General features: G+C 45.5%; 1 protein-coding gene across 1 annotated transcript in view; it reads right to left on the bottom strand.

Annotated features, from left to right (window-relative positions):
* Window positions 1-1,988: 1,988 nt before the first annotated feature.
* The window catches only part of TMEM178B (transmembrane protein 178B), a 291,738-nt gene continuing 275,280 nt past the window's right edge, over window positions 1,989-18,446 (bottom strand). The window contains exons 4-5 of the mRNA XM_083181197.1: window positions 11,501-11,638; window positions 1,989-9,521 (exon numbers count right to left, since the gene is read on the bottom strand). Of these exons, the coding sequence (XP_083037323.1) occupies window positions 9,271-9,521; window positions 11,501-11,638 (389 nt within the window). The 3' untranslated portion in view covers window positions 1,989-9,270. The remainder of the gene's footprint in view (window positions 9,522-11,500; window positions 11,639-18,446) is intronic.

Genomic DNA, 18,446 nt, shown 5'->3' with positions numbered 1-18,446 from the left:
GTGTAACAACACCTGCAGGGAGTAGCTAGGCAACCAGGATCGCCGAAGCGGCCCAGCATCCCGGTTGCCTACCAGGAGGCAGTGCCCATTGACCCTGACAGGTGTGACGTCACTCAGGCCAAGAGTCAGTGTCCGTCGGTCTGCATGGATAGGGAGCTGTAGCACGTCTCTTAGGACCGTATTCAATGCGGCCGGCGAGGGGGTTAAACAGCGGGAAACGCCGAACACAAGCCACCCTTGCCATTTAACTCCCGCGGCGGCCGCTCACCCTTTACAATCTTCCGGGGGAGCCCTCTGTCAGATGATGGTGAGGATTCCCCCAGTGAGGCTAGCAGCTAATGCAGGGAGCCCGCTGGATTTAGCCTTGAGTCTCGCTGTTTTAGCGGCCGCACACACCGTTTCCCCATCCCTGCAAAAACCAGGCGACGATGAACGGTGTGTGCAGGGGGTCAGTTGAATACTGACAGTGTGAGCTGTGAGAGCGAGCAATCAGCAAACCATTGAATATGCCCCTTAGTGTGAGACAACTTTCCTGTGTGGTCCAATCAGACGCGTGGTCTGCGCTGTGACTAACGCCCGCCTCCAGCTCGCTGTCGAACCTGCTGCCTGTCATTTTTCCACATACGATTTCCCCTTGCAGATGTTTAATAGCGAAATTTAGGAATGCAGTCAAAACGGTGGTCCCTCGGTGCAGCCCAGGCATTATACCACTGTGCACCATTGTTCTAATAATTATTAATCTTCCAAAGAAGAGCAAAACTGTCCTGTTGTCTTGGAGTGAACTAGAATCAGGGAAATTACAGTAGAATGTGCAGCCGAGAGGGCGTGTCTCACTCTGGCCAATGGGCGTGTCTATGCTTACATGCTTGTTGCTGCGAGATATTTCTATATAACATTAGTAACTATATATTTAGGAAGTTTTGCAAGTATTGATACTATTGCTGCCTGCAATGCGGAGGTTCATGTTTGCAGCTATATAATCGCTGTGATATTTATTTCCTTCTCACTCAGCACAGTATACATGATTAATGTCATGACTATGCAATAGAGTCAGAATGCAATTGACCTTGTGTAAATTCATCCCTAATCTTATAAGTATGTTTTCTGTGTATTAAATCAAATGTTATTTTATTGCGAACACTGCACTGTCTGCAACTTGTAGGCACTACCTAAACTTATTAGCAGCAGCATGCTATAGATGAGTGCACACCAGCACAGATAAGAAGACCCTGTGTGATTGTGTGCTTCTGTCTCTCTCTCATGTCAGTGTTCCATTTCCCACAAGGGGGGATTATGAGAGTCATCAGCCGGGACTGCTGATGACTGCAATAGGGGATTTTTGTAGCTTGTGCAGTAGTGATACATCAATTGTACAAATGGGGACAGAATACATGTAATGGTCATGTGGATATCCACTCCAGTCCTCAAGTGCACCAACAGGCCATGTTTTCAGGATATCTGTCTGTGGAAACAGGTGGGATAATTACCGATCCTGCCAAATAGAATAACTTACCTATGCGTGATTAGATAAATCCTGAAAACACGACCTGTTGAGGATTGTAGTTGATACCACCATGACAGCAGGTTCTGATAGGAAAAGATCTTAGGTTCCAACAGATGAGATCATGCAGGTCACATGACCATCTCCATGATGACATCATTAATCCGTTGATCTCAACAAGAGTCTCTGGGGGCAAATTTACTCAGATGGGAGTTCTATTGACAATGGGATGTTACCACCTCCTTGTGATTTGAGGTCACTGAAATGGGTGTGGCCTGTCTAGTACATATGGATGGCCAATGGGATACGTTGCTGCCTCTCACACCCAACAATTCACTTTTATCAATGACGTAATCATTTATTTTATTGAACGTAGGTTTGGTCACTGACTAAACCTGTTTATGTGACAACATTGACTCCATCAATGACGCACAGTAATGACATCCTATTGGGCCACACCAAGAAAGAGAACAGCAGACACACAACATTGTTTATTAAGTTTTTTTTTGTTTGTTTAATCAGTTTACATTCCACAACTGACATTTTAATAATTTGTATTCTTCATGAACAAATTGTTTAATTATCTATGAGACAGATTTCCAGCTGGGAGTAATGCAGACCCTCTACCACCGTCATTAAAGATGCAGCCATGTAAATCACATTACCCTGTGCCCCAGGGAACCCTGATGACATTATATAAATAGGGTTGGCCTCCCCACCCAAAAACATTTGCACAGTGTAATAATGTTCTGTTCCTGTTCGCCCACCTATTGCCTACGCCAAGTAACCTTAGGTCATACATTGTATTTATTGTTCAAGATATTTGTTTTTAAATAAAGGTAAATCAGCCGTTCAAATGATTGAAGGTGGAAAAACCGTTGGGGAAAACGGGAGCATAACATTACTGCAAAGCGGTAAGAGTGTCAGTTATTTACGGCTACCCCGTTAATGCTTAAGGTTCACGACACACAACACTGTCCGAATGCATAAAACATCAGAGCTTTACATAAAACAAACATAAATACAATTTCTAAATATTTCTTTCATCGATGATTGTTCAGTTTGGCACGGAGGGTGTTTTTGTCGTGTGCAGCAAATGCAATAAAACTGAGCATTTTTCATGTGTTTTTTTTGTTTTATAGTTGACGTTTATCCCCGTAATTGTGCTGAATTATAAACAAAGCACCACAACTTACTACGCACGGCGAAACATCGCTACCGGCTTGTTTGCTTTACGGCCATTTTTTCATTCAATGAGTTTTTATGAGCGGCAGATTGCGGGACATTTCTGAAGGTCAGTGAACACGTAATTGTGCAAACGAAATAAATAAAAAGAGGCTAGCTTTCGTTATTATAGTACAAGGGTATGCCCGTTGTTGTGGAGCTACAGATCCCAGCATGCCTTGCTACAGTTTTGTCATGCCCTAAGAGGTGAAACTGTGGCAGGGTACGCTGAGACACATGCAGGAGGTGATCGTTGGATACTGCAGCAGTTCCCATGCCGGGACAAAGAGAGGCTCATCTGGCCGACATACTGTGCATAGGGGTGTGGCATAATCAGGGGCGTGGCTACTACCCTTCCCCTCAAATATATATCTAAAATCAAAAGTGTGGACCTGCAGAGTGGGTCAGAGCGCTAAAACGAGAGGACGCGTACAAATCAATTTAAAATCAGTGGCCGTGGACATTTCAATGAACTTATCAACAAAAGATTATTGTTACATAGACAGACATCAATAGTATATCAGTGTTAGGTGATGGTAACCCCAAAACATCAACAGGTAAAGGCACAGTGATTGCAGAGAGCCTCTAGCAGCCCCCCAATTACAATTTGGGGATACCCGCTGCCTTATTGAGCAATATACTCATACCCAGAAAGGTCTCCTCTGGAATACATTAGATGGTTACATGTGTATTCACAGCTGCATCTTTAATGTCCAATAAACTTAAACATCCATGTGGCCAAAATACAGGTTCAGGCACCTTAAGAGTCCAATCATAAGGGTAGATTTACTTAAGCGTAAAAGTGGTGGTGTTTCCCATAGCAACCTCTCAGAGCAGTTTAACAACTGATGGTGATAAATAAATGCAAAACATATTAGTTTGACAGCAAAGATGGGCCCCCTTCAGCTCTGGGCCCCATAGCAGCTGCACCCCCTGCACCTATGGTAGTTACGCCCCTGTCTCAGAGCCTAACTGTCATTTCCCGGTTGCATTCCAGAGAATGTTAGACACACTCTGATCGTTACCAAGGGAAACACCACCAGTTAATTTTAGCGCAAATCTACGCCTTAGATGGGTTTGAGCGGCAGGGATGCTAAGAGTCATGACAATTTTTTTGCCACTTAATCCTTTCTTTCATATATTAAGTTTATATATTTTTATTTTTTTTACATTTGTACAGACATTTTTATACAAAAAAAAAAGAAAGAAAAAAAAAAGAAACACTCTCACAGCAGGACTCATGTGGAAATAATGGTGACATAATGGCGAACAGGTCACAGATCAGGGTGTTAATTATTAGGTGGGGGTACTGGGACGCACACCGAGGTCAGAATTTTATCTCGCCATACCGGTTGACGCAGAACAGGGGTCGACCTCCGACCTGTCTTTTTTAGTTTCAAGGTAACGTGGGAGATTGGATTCTAAGGGGGATTGGTAGAAATAAGAACCCACAGATTTAAAAATACACACATGGAAAAAAAAATCAATTCCCCTCCCTGTATGTCTTAGCCCCTCCGTCCCAGCGCTTTTCGGAGCACCAGAGGCTCGTGTTACAATCGAACTGGTACGTATAGCACCGGACTGGGGTAGAGCGAGGCACTGTTTGACCAAAGTGAGCGACGAAGAGGTTTAACAGTCTGCAGCTGTTCTCTCTAGTTCTGCTGAGCAGGCGGAAAATACAGTAAAGTCTTGTGCTCTGTTTATTGTATTTTCTCATTAAGTTTTCCGTCGCGTCGGATTTAGCTAGTAGCTGCCAAAAGGTATAAGATAAGCAAAAAAAAAAAGTGGTACGTTTACCAGTCTGCCTCATTACTGTGGGGCGCTTGTGCGAGATCCGAGGCCGCAGGCTTGTGACGGTTTCCACACAGCTAGAATAAACCCCAAATAAGGCTTATTAATCAAACTCCGGAGGTGAATGGTCATCGCTACGTGCTGTCTTGTCTTAATCGCCGACCATTGCGCTTATTTGTTGCGTTTGGTTGTTCTGGGGTTTATTTACTATTATTATAGACCAATGTTTTGGGTTTTTTTTCAGGGGGAAGTTGTACCCATTTTCCAGTCTATACCTAGGGGGCGGCCACAAACCTTTTGGCAGGGGGGGGTCAAAATTTATAGTTACGCCACTGCCCCCAGACTAGACACTAAAAGCTCCAGACCTTTAAAAATGAGCCGTTGAATCTTGTCACATTATCGGTGACCTATTCAGATTTGGGTGGAAGTGTGTTCAATCTAAATTGCAGAGTAGAAATAAAGCACACCGTATTTAATCTCCACAAATAAAATACAACGAACGCAAAACTAAATCTCTCTGCACCTGTTACATCTGCCCCACCTGCAGTGCAGCATGTTTTTTTGCTCATTTGTGTGCTTTTTTACTTTGCGAACAAAGCCGATTCAAAATAATGAGTTTTAATGATTATACATTTTTTCTATTTTTGATCATCGGAAAGAGAATTCTGAGTCTAATCTATCTCCATTTACAAAACCGTAACAGTCTTAGAAAAATCGAGGCGCGTCCTTCCCACCCCAAAACGACGCCCATTCTCCGCACCCTTCTCCTAATCCTGTGCTGTCCGTTCAAATTTCCATTAATCAGGCAGAAATAATTAAAACCTAGACATGGGATTATGAATTACCCCGGGTATCGGGCCTGGTTCCATCATCCTGTTTACAGGGGAAAAAAAAGGGAGTCCACAAACATTAATTGTATACATGTCTTTATGTGCTTCAGATCTTCGGTAAGTAATTAGAGATATAATAAAAAATAATAAGACCCTTAGGGTCTGTATTCTGTAAATGAGCTTTTAAACCTCTTTCTCCTTCACAAGAAAAGAAAATTTACTATGTACAGCGAATCTCCCCAACGGACCTGTGCGCAGCAATTTCCGGAAACTTGAAATGTTACTGAGTTTATAAGTCAACTTTATAGCACTCGGAGATAATTAGTCATCCAATTATTTAAGCCTCGGAAAGATGTTTTTTTGTTTTCAGGTTCACAGTAGCGCCCAAAACGGCGGCTTTTATTAAGAAATCATAAGTGGTTCTTCAGAGGGTTGGGGAAGGGGAATAATGAGATCTTCTATTACAGACCTTTCCAACCTGTGGCTGACCAGCTGTTGGAAAACTACACGTCCCAGCATGCATTGCCACAACTTTGCTATTAGGGAATGCTTAAACTGTGGCAAGGCATGTTGGGACGTATAGTTTCACAACAGCTGGGTTGGCCATGCCTGTTCTATTGATTGTATGGTAAAGCCATGACCCTCGCTTAAGAAGGAATGTTACTTTTTTGGGGTCACGGAATCCTATTACAACGGGTGCTTTGCCAATATGAAGGCAATCAGGGTGTAATAGCGCAGGGTGATAGAACTCAAGGAGAGTTGGGCTCTAAGTAATTACCTGGGATACGTCGTTTTTCAGTGGATTTGAAAACAAATTGCCCATTGCCTGTCAGATGGGCCATTCCACTTATCAATCATCGTATGCGGAGTTAAGACGCGGCAGTAACGCTTTTGACCTTCCTGAAGGATTTTTGCGGATGCCTACAAAGTTCGGTGCAATTACTTTGTCTTTTATTAATGGATTTCTGCCGGCGCTGCGTTCCGTGTGATTAATTACAATCTTTTAATTTATTAGCAAAATTACCGGCGCGCGCTATCGCCGTGTTCAGCCATTCGGCGCTGCTGCCGTTGGGAGTGGAAATAAATTGTTACCTTTATGACATATCAGGGAAGATGTATCAAAACTTGGTGAGATAAAGTGGAAAGAGATAAATGGCTATATATTAAGCCTTAGAGAGAGAGAATGTACCAGCCAACTAATTTTTTAAACACAGCTTTTAACATGCCAGTTAGGGGCTTATTTGTTCAAATAAAGTACCCCAAAGTACCAACCAATCAGCACCTAGCAGTCATTTTAGTGATCGGTCCCCGGTGTATTTGCTCCGGGGACCGATTGTGCAGCTCTGCGCATAAGCGAATATAGGCATTTGCCGGGCCGCTGTCACAGCCGCTGGGGCGTTCGCAGAGAGAGGCGCGGGCAGTGGACGGACAGAAGGCTGGTGCATGGAGGCGTGGCCACAGAAAAACGCTGGGCGTTCCCAAGCCTGCATGGGGCGGGCGGTTAACATCACATGACGACAGCGCCTGCCTCGTTCTTGGACATTTTCAAGTCAAATAAAAGACTGTCTTTTATTAGAGAACGGGGGGATGGTCGGCGCACACATCAATTCGCATGCTTCTGGGAAGATTCGCAGGGTGGCGGGGGGTGGGCGTTCCTTCATTCAGCGGGCGGTGCTTAGCGAGTGGTATTGAATTAGGCCTATAGCCTGTAAACTGACAGTAGCCGGTACTTGATCGCTCATCACTTTATTTCACGCCAATGTTTGAAACATCTCCCCCATAGACAGCTGTAAAACTCCTACAAGTTATTTCTCCATTCTTTAAACACAATCGCGGACAGTTTTTGTTTCTTAAAGACGATTAAATGATAGTATTTATGATGAATATCTCTTGTTTTGCCCTGAGCTGCCTCCGGTAACATCAGCCCGTAAGTAACGGCTTCCTCGTAACGGCGTTGAAATAATTATTCTAATAAACCCCAGAAGGTAATTAAGCATAGGTTGCGTTGATAGCAGTAATGAATATATAAGTACAATGACTTCATCGCTGCCCCGTAACTCAGCAGAATAACATAAAACTCAGTACCTTTTAATTACGCCAGTATAGCACAGAATATAATGGTGATTCGTGTCGTATTAATGTAGCAGATCTTTCAACGGGATCACAGCAAAAATTTCATTACAAATTTGCCTGACTGGAGATAAAACGATAAGGCAAACAAAGCAGACATGTTGATTCTAACCTATCCGCTTGTGAGCTGGAGAATTCAAATACATATTAAAAAAAACATGAATTTGGAAACATAATTGTTTAGCAAAACGTTCCTCCTACCTTCCCCAATTATTACAATAATGTTATGGGCACCAGCGACAATTAGAAAGCGTTCTTTCTGAGCCTCGATGGTCCACCAAAGGCATTTCATAGATAAGTCTCAAACTCGAAATTGGAAAAAAGTAGGGGTAAATTTACTCGAGCTTTTTCAAATGTCAAGTGGTACTGTTGCCTATAGCAACCAATCAGATCTGTCTATAATTTTCTGGGTGCAATAGAGAAAAGCTAAACTCCGGTTGATATGGCAACACCCCCGCTTTTAGAAGAAGCTAAATTCAGGTTGCTATGGCAACATCCCCGATTCTAGAAGAAGCTAGATTCTGGTTGCTATGGCAACACCCCCGCTTTTAGAGGAAGCTAGATTCAGGTTGCTATGGCAACACCCCCGCTTTAAGAAGAAGCTAGGCTCAGGTTGCTATGGCAACATCCCCCTGCTTTTAGAAGAAGCTAGATTCTGGTTGCTATGGCAACGACCCCACTTTTAGAAGACGCTAGACTCTGGTTGCTATGGCAACATCCCCACTTTTGAGAAGCGTAAGTAAACTTACCCCATAATATTATTTAAAACAGTCAAGTTATGATGGATTCTACGATATTTTAGGGAACGATTGGGTAAAACGTGACACTGCCTCCCAGACCGATACTAATATATGTTTTTATTACTCCCGTTTCTTTGACGTCCACCTTTATTAATTCCCATGACCTGTAACCTCAGTGTTGTCACTGATACACATTTGTCACACCACCTCGTTTACATCTTATACATCAATTAACCAACATTACGAAGGAGCTGGACCTTTTATTGTTTTATTCTTAAAACCAGGTGTCTAATAACGCAACTGGGACTTGAAGATGGAGAGAAGTCTTGTGCTCCTGCCATCGAGTAGAGTCCGGCCGAGGCACGTGCGTAGGCAGGAGAGAGACGCCAGCAAAGGGCGAATAGAGATCGTCCGATGAGTCCTTAAATGCCATTGTGTTCACAGACTTCACTGTCATCTTCAATGAAAGACAATCGATGGAATTTTTTTAATTCCGTAAGTCAACAGCAGTTGGGACGATGCCGATGGCGGTAATATTCCTTTTGGCAAATAAAAAATAGAATTTTGAGTTTAGTTTCCCCTTAAAATTTCGTCACTGGCGTCGAGCAGGGCGTGTTGAGATGATTTCCATATTAGGTCCCAAAGTAGAGTCATTTTTTTAGGACTGATCCACTAAGGTAGCCCCCGCCATCCTTCAAGGGTTGGTGACAACCTATAGATATGAAATCAATTATTGTGACAAACTGGGGAGGTCATGACGGAGGTTAAGGATGAGGGAACCCTGGTGAGAGATACAGCTGGCGTCCCGGCCAATAAAACAAGAGCATTGGTCAATGAGTTATATACACATTCCCATGACATGTCCTCAGCCATCATGAGGAGTTCTAGTTCCTACGGATTCTCCCGTGCTAATATCACCCCTTTTGCGGCATCCAAACGTGGCCACATGGGAATGAATGAGATCTGAGACAAGGAGATATTTTTGTAGTCCAAGCTTCAGTTTAAAGATAAGAGTTGGCCCAGCTCTCTCCCGTTTGTGCTCTGTGGAGGCTCTTTAGCACACTGTTCCGTTCTCGGGACGTGTTTTTGGGCAGTTGGTCCTCAGGACAGGCTGTACTGAAGGTGCTAAGGTGCAGAAGAAACCCGAGATTAAAGTCAGACCCAAGCCCCCCCAGGCACAGAACATGGACCATCCATAACCATGGCTGATGTCGTCAGGTAGCCCATACAGGAACCGGGGGTAACGGGAGAGCTCAAAGTTGATCCCCGCAACGCAAGTGCACAGTGAAATGATACAGAAAGTGCCTACAGAAGAAGAGAGGAGAGGGTTAATATTACATAAGTATAAACTAACATGCAACTAAAGTCTTAGGGAAATTTTATATATATATATAACCGTGTGTAACCAAAACACTGCCATCTGGTGGCAGGGAGTGAAACTACATCTCTTTCTCTTTCAAACATACAGAAACAGAGGCAATCACACATACAGAAACACAGCGGCAATCACACATACAGAAACACAGAGGCAATCACAAGGTAGCGGACTAGCTTTCAAAGCTTTTGCTTCGAGTGGGTTCAGCTAGTCAGATATAATGTAATAGAGGGCAAATATGAACCCATAGCGTGGAATATAGTCGCTGGGTTGACACTATGAAGGCCGACATACAATAAGTCGACCCATGACCCTATAGCGTATGGCGGAACAGCACAGAAAGTTTATAATACTGAATATCATTAGATGGGACAGGAGTAGAATTTGAGGGTCCAAAGCAACATTTCGAATGGTCCCCCATTATCTTACCTCGCCGTGTCGTCTGCTTCTCCACTCTGCCACATGGGGCGCTGACCTAATATTTTGGGCTCTATAACAGTTCATACACTTATTAGGTGGCAGAGGGAAGTGAGGACCTTATTCTGGTCTATGCGCACCGTTGCGAATTCACAACGGTGAGCGATGTTTCCTTAATCCACATAGGGTGTTCACCTGGCGCTCGCACCCACCGGTGTGGGCAGGGGGTGCGGGGCGGCGGCAGGTAGTCGCGCCCATGGGAACGTCCCAGCATTTCATGAGTATTTCCATGAAAACGCTGGGCATTCTCACGGTGATGACCCAGTGACGCGGATGTCAGCTGCCCCCCATGTTCCCCTCCAGAACACACGCAAAGCTAAGACACCTGAGAGTGTCTTCGTTTTGTGTGTACCTTCCACATCAATCGAATGATGTGGGTTTGGCCCCATAGGCTGCAAATGGATGTTTATGCAAAACATGCATTCGCAGCCGTGCGGGCGAATTTGTCCTGCAAAAGGGGGTGGTGGCAGGTGCGAGCGGCGGGCGGGCTTAAAATGACACTCAGCACTGTGTGTCAACCAGAATAACCTCCTGAGTCCCCCCCACACACACACACACACCTCTACAGAACCACTTTAAGCACTGTACAGAACAGGAATACCGGAAGTTGTCATCGATACCGGAAATAGACCGCGTCGTCACGACTGTCTAGCCTAGATGCAAAAAACGGACTGGATGTCTTTTCATTGTTTCTGTCTAAGAACATATGTACTTACTATGACTTAAACAGCGATTATATGTAGAAATAGATGAGGGATATACTGTATGGATGTTTTTTAAGATTGTTTAGCATCATGTAAACTTTTTGTATTTAATTCTGTTCCATGTTTGATACTTGAAGGATAAGTGGTGGTCTATAAACCCTCACTATTTGATCAGTGATACTTACACCCTGAGGAAGAACAACATGTTTGAAACGCGTCGGTGATATTGATTATACTTAACTTTTGGGACTCACACCTCCCTATCAACATTCTCAGGACTGATCAACTTTGCTCTTGTCATTCTGTTTGAGGAGACTGAAGGGTGACCCAAATTTTATGAAAGTTTTTAGAATACATTTGTATATACCTGGATTGGAGACCTTTTTCCCACTTGGAATATACAATAAAGAAGCCTTTGTATGAATATAGGAACCACCTCTTAGGTGAGAGTCTATATTTTATGTTAAGAAGTCTCCTGTTTATAAAGATACCTTTATGTGAATGTCTTCAAGTTAGACTAGGTGAGTCTCATATGGGTTCACCCGTGAGGTTAAAGAATATCTCCCTGTCAAATATATAAGGATCTTCTTTTGTCCCTTTATGGTTGGAGATCTGGATAACTACTTCTCCTTCTAGAAAGGATCTTTGGGTTTATCCTGGGAACAGCGCAGTGGAGACTAATTTTTTTGTGTCAAAACTCATAGAGGCATTGGATCTACAGCACTTACCTCCCATGAGGAACAAAAGGCCAGCGACGTACTGCATGAGCCCCCTGTCCCAGCAGCAGCCCAACACTCCGATGATCCAACCAAACAGAATAATGGCGACTGCCATGCCCATGAATCCGGCTGTCATCCTGCGTAAATCTGTGGGAACAAACGTAAGAATGATTAGACGGGGTCTAACACCAGGCCAAACAAGACACCGCCATGCATACACTGCCGACACCGTCATTGCCGAAACCGTCATACACTGCCAACACCGTCATACACTGCCGACACGTCAATAAGCACAAGGCTTCATTTGGCCTGAGGCACTCGGCAGGGCTGCCCGTTTATCCCCTTTATTATTTAATTTAGCGATTGACCCTTTAATTTGATTATTTCATTTACAGTCGGATTGGCGGGGTATACAAGTGGGACCTACAGAATTGAAGGTATCAGCATATGCTGACAATCTCATTTTGTACTTTGCCAACCCCCAAAGAGCTTTCCGTAACCTATTGCGAATACTTTCTGAATTTGTCTCAGGGTTTATAATTAACAAACTCAAAACGAAAGCATTAGCGCTAAATGAAGGTGCGAAAGTGGGGTGGTCTCAGGATTTCCCATTTTTATGGGCAGAACACTCTCTTACCTATCTTGGCCCCACTATAACTAGGGACCCAGCTGACCTTTACTTCGCCAATTATCCCCCTATAATAGCAAAAGTTTGGGCAGATTTTAAATCATGGCAGGCCCTTCCTTTATCATATATCGCCTCCCTTCGCCAAGCCCCCCGCCGCGATGCCAACACATGTACTAACATATGCGGCTGGCATTGCGGTGACAGAGGCCCCCCGCGATACCTGTACTGTGGTCTGAGGGGGGTCTTCGTCACCTCCCAGCTGCCTACTTCTCCCCTGCAGCCGGGACAGCTCAGCTTGGCTGTCCCTGGCGCCACCTCCTCCTCCCCCCTGCAGCCGGATGGACGTCCGGCTGTGTTGCTAGGGGGAGGAGGGGTTTACCTTCCAGGGTCCAGGAGGACCTTTCAGGAACGTAAGCCCAAGGGAGGGGGATAGGGGTGTCAGCGAGGTGGCGGGGTTGCGGCGAAAAGAAGCCCATAGGCTTCTATAGGGTATCGCCACCCAAAGATGGCGATACCCTGCCCGGCGATATCGGTGCATTTTACCGCATTTTCATTTTAATACATCTCGCCCTTTGTCCTGAAATTCCTCTAGTGAGCTTGTTACATATGAGACCATTAAAATATCCCTCGACGGTATCCAGCAATTTGCTGTTAACCTCAACCTGTACAGCCTGGAGACTGGCCAGGACTAGACTGGGAATATGTTATTATAACATGCTTTTTCAATCCTTATTTTATAATATATCCACCCAGGGCCGGCGCCACCACTAGGCAAATCTAGGCATTTGCCTAGGGCGCCGGCCACTAAAGGGCGGTATTTCCTCCCCCCTTGTCGCCCGGGTACCTGTCCTGTGGCGTATATGTGCGTAAAACCTGGTGGCGGCGGCAGCGGGGGGGTCTCTGCAGTCAATAAGAAATAACGAGCGCTATCTGCCGGGCTATGCGGAAAACACTGGCCGCATGCTGACTGGCTGAGATTCAGCCAATCAGCGTGCGCCGTGCGGCCAGTGTTTCCAAAACAGAAGCGCTTCCGCATAGCCCGGCGGATAGCGCTCGTTATTTCTTATTGACTGCAGGGACCCCCCGCTGCCGCCAGCTTTACAGCGCCGCAGGACAGGTACCCGGGCGGCAGACACCGGGGCGCCCCCACCCCGACTTGCCTGGGGCACTCTGGTGCCTTGCACCGGCCCTGTATCCACCGATACAATGATACTGCAAGACGCTAGGATGGTTAAAGACTATAGTAAGGCAGGAATAAGCCTTCTGTTTCATGTTTTGGACAAGGAATGTACAGCCATATTGCCTTATCAAGTATTAGGTGAAAAATATGCAAATATATCTATACCCATATACTGTATGTCCTTTTTCAATTAAGAAGTCATGTGACGAGTGTACTTGTTAAAATACAGACACTAGAAAATACAGGAGGCCTAGATGCTATGATAAGGCGGAATGGGAATTGACTAAGCAAAACCTCATCATTATATCCGTATATCAAGAGACAAATATTATTAGAAGGAACAAACACAGGTCTGGCAAAATGGCTAATAGATCTCCCAGACACATCGCTACATATGCTTTTAACTGCCTTTGTCCGCCTGAACACAATTGTGGTTTCTGCTACGTATGCAGAGATGCAGTATAAATTACTGCATCGGGCATATTATACACCTAAACGTAGAATGCAGATGGGCATATCATCAGACTCAGCTTGTTTTAAATGTAAGGCACTGAATGCGGGTATATGGCATTGCATGTGGCAATGCCCAGAAGTCAAACCATTTTGGTTGGAAATCAGTCATACCTGCCTACTTTTGAAAACTCCTGTCCGGGAGAAGCCCAGAGAGGAGTGAAAGGGGGGCTGGATGAGGCTCCATTTTGAGGGCGGGGCGATGCTGATGTCACTAAGCCCCGCCCCCACGACCGGCAGCCACATTAATTTGCGGGTCCGTGGATGGGGGGAGGGGCTAAATGACGCAAAATGATAATTTAGCCCCTCCCCCTCCCCGCGGACCCGCAAAATTTGGAAATTTATACCGTGGGGAAGGGGGGAGCAGGGGCTGTGGCTACAATGTGGGAGACTTGCCCACCTTCCCGGGGGGCCGGGAGGGGGACCTGATTTGTGGGACCCTCCCCTCCATTCCGGTAGGGTAGGCAAGTATGAAATCAGTCAGTAAATACTGTCTAGATATGGAATACGTTGCCCTATTACACCGGAATGGGCTCTCTGGGATATTTTCCCTGGAGTAAATATATAATATATAAGTTTTACATCAGGACAAAAATATTTGCGGCAACACGGAAAACAATCCTATCCCAGTGGGTCTCATCCAACACATTAACAATAACATTGCTGGAGCCCCGAATCACCCATTTATTTCAAATGGATTGGTTAGAAATGTCACTGAAAAAGGAAACAAAAATAAAGACGTTTTTCTTCATCTGGTTACCTCACGATAAATCACTATCCATAGAACATACCTGCCGACTTTTGAGCTGCCCTCTCCGGGAGAGGGAAGCCAGCTCTGTTAGGCAGGGGGCGGGGCCATATCCCAGAGTGAAAAAGAGGAGGGTCGGGGGCGTTGCCACACAGATGCTGCCCTGTTGGGGGGCGTTCCTACAGCGTTGCATCATTTAGCCCCCCCCGCCGTGCAATGCCGTTATTTCAGGCATTGCACGGCGGGGGGCGGGGCTAAAATGCCGCGATCGCGGCATTTTACCTGTGGGACCCCCCGCCGAGGGACACATCGCGGGAGCTGGGGGGATATGCGGGAGAATTACCACTCTTTCCGGGGGGCTGGGAGGGGGACCCGATTTCCGGGACCCTCCCGGCCATTCCGGGAGGGTAGGCAACCCTGCCATAGAAATGAAAAGTTTTTTTGAGACAAAAATATTCAATCAACCTCTTGGTATAACTCAGAAATATTACGATTAGGCACACACCCATTCTAAAGGAATGATTTAGAGAGAGTTATTAAAGAAATAAAGACGGAAGGAGGTCAAGATACATAGCAAAAGCCACGGGATACAGAGTAGGAAACAAACCTAGTTTAAATTAATGGATGAAATAGATATTTACATACATTCTGGGGCAGGCAGGGAGGCTTCCATCTCCCTGCCTGCCGCCGTCCCCCGGCTCCCTGCGGCGTCTGCGGCGCAGGGGTTAAAAATCACATTCAGGGGCAGCGAGCCCCTGAGGCATTGAATACGGTGACAGCGAGGGCTGGCAGGGAAGGCTCCAGCCATCCGGAACACGCGACATGCACATGCCGAGAAGTCACATTGATTACTGCCCATGGTGTTAACAGTTGTTTGCAATTACAATTGTGTTAAAGCGAAACGCGTTGGGTAACTGCCACAATTGTGATTGCAAACAACTGTTAAGGTGCCCACACACTAAAAAGATCTGCAATCGTAAGATGTGCACATAAATTAGCCTTGAAATCTTTTGTCCGTCCTGGACAAAAGATTTCAGGCAAGCGCACATCTTTACCAAAGATTTTTCTTAAGATCCCGCATGCGTTCCTATGGATCTTTTGTTAAATCTTCTGATCTTTCATGCAGCACGTAAGATCAGAAGATTCAGCTAAAGATCCACAGGAGCGCGCATCGGACCGATATCGGCCGATTTTCGACCGATTATCGATAAACATCGGACCATTTATCGGAAATCGGCCAATCAGCCCAAAAATCGTTCTAGTGTGTGGGCACTTTTAAACACCGTAAATGGCTCCAGCCAATAGGAGCCGTGTAAAGAAACTGTTGAATTTTATTGGACTTTTAATAAATATTTTTTCCATGAACAAATGTATCTTTATATGAGAGACAATTAATTTGAATCAATGTATTGGGTGCTAAGAAAACACTATTGGTTTCTGATATATACACACATATATATATATATATAGGCATTTGGATAAAGAGGGGATATTTCCATTTTAGCGGTGAACATTTATTGCAGTATATGTGATGATCCAGCGTCCCTAGATTAAAAAGGTCTTTATTCATTTTATCTGTCACCTGCAGACATGTCAGATGGCTGAACCATTGTGACATCACAGAGGTATGAGTTGTAAAATGTAAAAAAAAAAAAAAAATCATTTGTATTATGACATCACAGTGCAGTGATGTCACAACTCTTGGTGTTGCTATATAAACTCCCCCCCAAGGCAAAGGCCTCAGAGCTGTTATGAAGAGGATGAGGATGAGAATGACAGCGACTGTGTGTGTACGAATCGTATACTGTGAGTATAACAATCTGGTATAAGTAACATTATATTATATTTGTCAGGTAACCAGATAGATCCCTGCGGATTAGCCATGTTTCTGTACATAGGTGACGTCTATTCCTGGGATAAATACATTGTGAAGTTTGTCCCAGAATATCCCAGACCCCTGTGTACATACCTCCCAACTTTGTGAGTGCCGGACCCGGGACACTGCTGATGCGCGCCGAAGGCGCGTGGAAATTTCCGGGGGGCGTGACCTAATTTCGGGGCGTGGCCCCCATTTGCCGCTATGGGGCATGACCCAGAGGCTCTGTGAGCCTCTAGCCATGCCCCCAGCCCCCTGGCTGCGGGAATACACGCTGTGCGCATGCGCACAGCGTCTATTCCCCGCTGCTTAGCAGCCGACAGGGGGGACTCCCAACAGCCCCCCCCTCACCGCGGGATACTGCCGCCCGCGGGTGGGACAGCGGGACAGGCCCTAATAATCGGGACTGTCCTGCTAAAATAGGGACTGTTGGGAGGTATGTGTGTATAATATCCCAAATCTCAGCGTGTTCCCCTGTAGTCATGCAGAGAGCACAATAGTAAATTATTAGAAAGCTCAGTTCTATGTTCTATGTTTGTATATAGTGGTAGATGTAGGTGAGGGGGCGGTAGGGGGGCGTGGTGGCTGAGACTCATCATAACCACACCCACTGCTACATAATGCAGAGATTACTGGGGGGCGGGGCTAGGATGACGTTTGATTTAATCTATTGTCTTTGTATTTTCAGTTATTGCGTTATTGCCATTGATATATGGCCAGATTCCTGACATGGAGGATCTGAATGTAAGTATAGACATTTTGTTTGTTCACAGTTTTGTTATATGTGAGTCACAATGTTATTTTTGTATCTTTATAGCTGTGTCATTGCTTAATACTTCTTTATCACATCTTAATACTTCTTTATCTTTTATATTATAGAATACAGAATTACCACCAGGGATAAATGTGGAAAATAACATCGGGGAGATCACCCACATCTCCAGCTACATGAAAGACGATGAGGACCTCAGCGCAAGAGTAGCAGCGCCCAGGATGCACAGCAGCAGTATGCTGAATGTGGATGAGGACCTCAGCGCAAGACTGGGAGGAGTGCTCAGCATGCCGGAAGAGGCCATCGCCCCCAGCGCCACACTGGGAGAGGCCATTGACCCCAGTGCCAGACTTGAAGAGGCCAGCACCCCCAGCACCACACTGGAAGAGGCCAGCGCCCCCAGTGCCACACTGGAAGAGGCCACGTTTCCCAGTGCCTTACTGATTGAGGCCAGCACCATTAGTGCCTTACTGGTTGAGACGAAGGCCCCCAGTGCCAGACTGGACATGGACAATGCTAGACTGGCAGAAGCCAGCACCAGACTGGAAGAAGGAAGCACTCCCAGCACCACTTCGGGAGAGACCAGCGCCCCCAGCACCAGTGTGAGGGAACCCAGCACCCCTACTACCACCAAGGAAGAGGCCAGTGCTCCCGGCACCAGTGTGGGGGAGGTCAGCACCACTACTAACAACAAAGAAGAGGCCAGTGCTTCCGCCAAAAGGATTCTATTGTGTGTGTTACTCGCGGTGTTAATCATCAATTTTAGCATCATTTCAACATTAATGTATCGTGTGAAAACACAACAGAAGGTGCGAGATATCGAACTTGGGGATCCATGATTGTCTCCCCATCATCACCATAGGGGAAGCCAGTGTCCCCAGCACCATCTGCCAAACCCGCGGGCCCCCAGCACCATCTGAGGGGCCAATAAATAAAATCTGAGGTTTTCAGTAACACAATTCTGTTTTCCAATGTATCCTCGTTTATTGGTTCTGTGTCAGAGTTATACAGGGGATTTATAAACCAAACTTAGATATAATATCAGAAGTATTTATACCCAGGAGACACAGCAGGTGACAGCCATAACGCTATTAGGGGTTATTCAGTCATGTCAGGATCTCCGGCTGGAATAATGGTACATGACGGTGTAAGAGCAGGAATCTGTGCGCTGTACACCAGACGTGGTCAGTATATTAGGGTTCCAATGTGCACCCACTCTCATAAGTCATAACTAAGGCTGG

Source organism: Crinia signifera, chromosome 4 (genome assembly GCF_055691185.1).
Source record: "Crinia signifera chromosome 4, ASM5569118v1, whole genome shotgun sequence".
In the NCBI taxonomy this organism is placed as follows: Eukaryota; Metazoa; Chordata; class Amphibia; order Anura; family Myobatrachidae; genus Crinia; species Crinia signifera.
The sequence above is the reverse complement of the archived record's forward strand: the minus strand, read 5'-3'. Positions and strand labels throughout refer to the sequence as shown.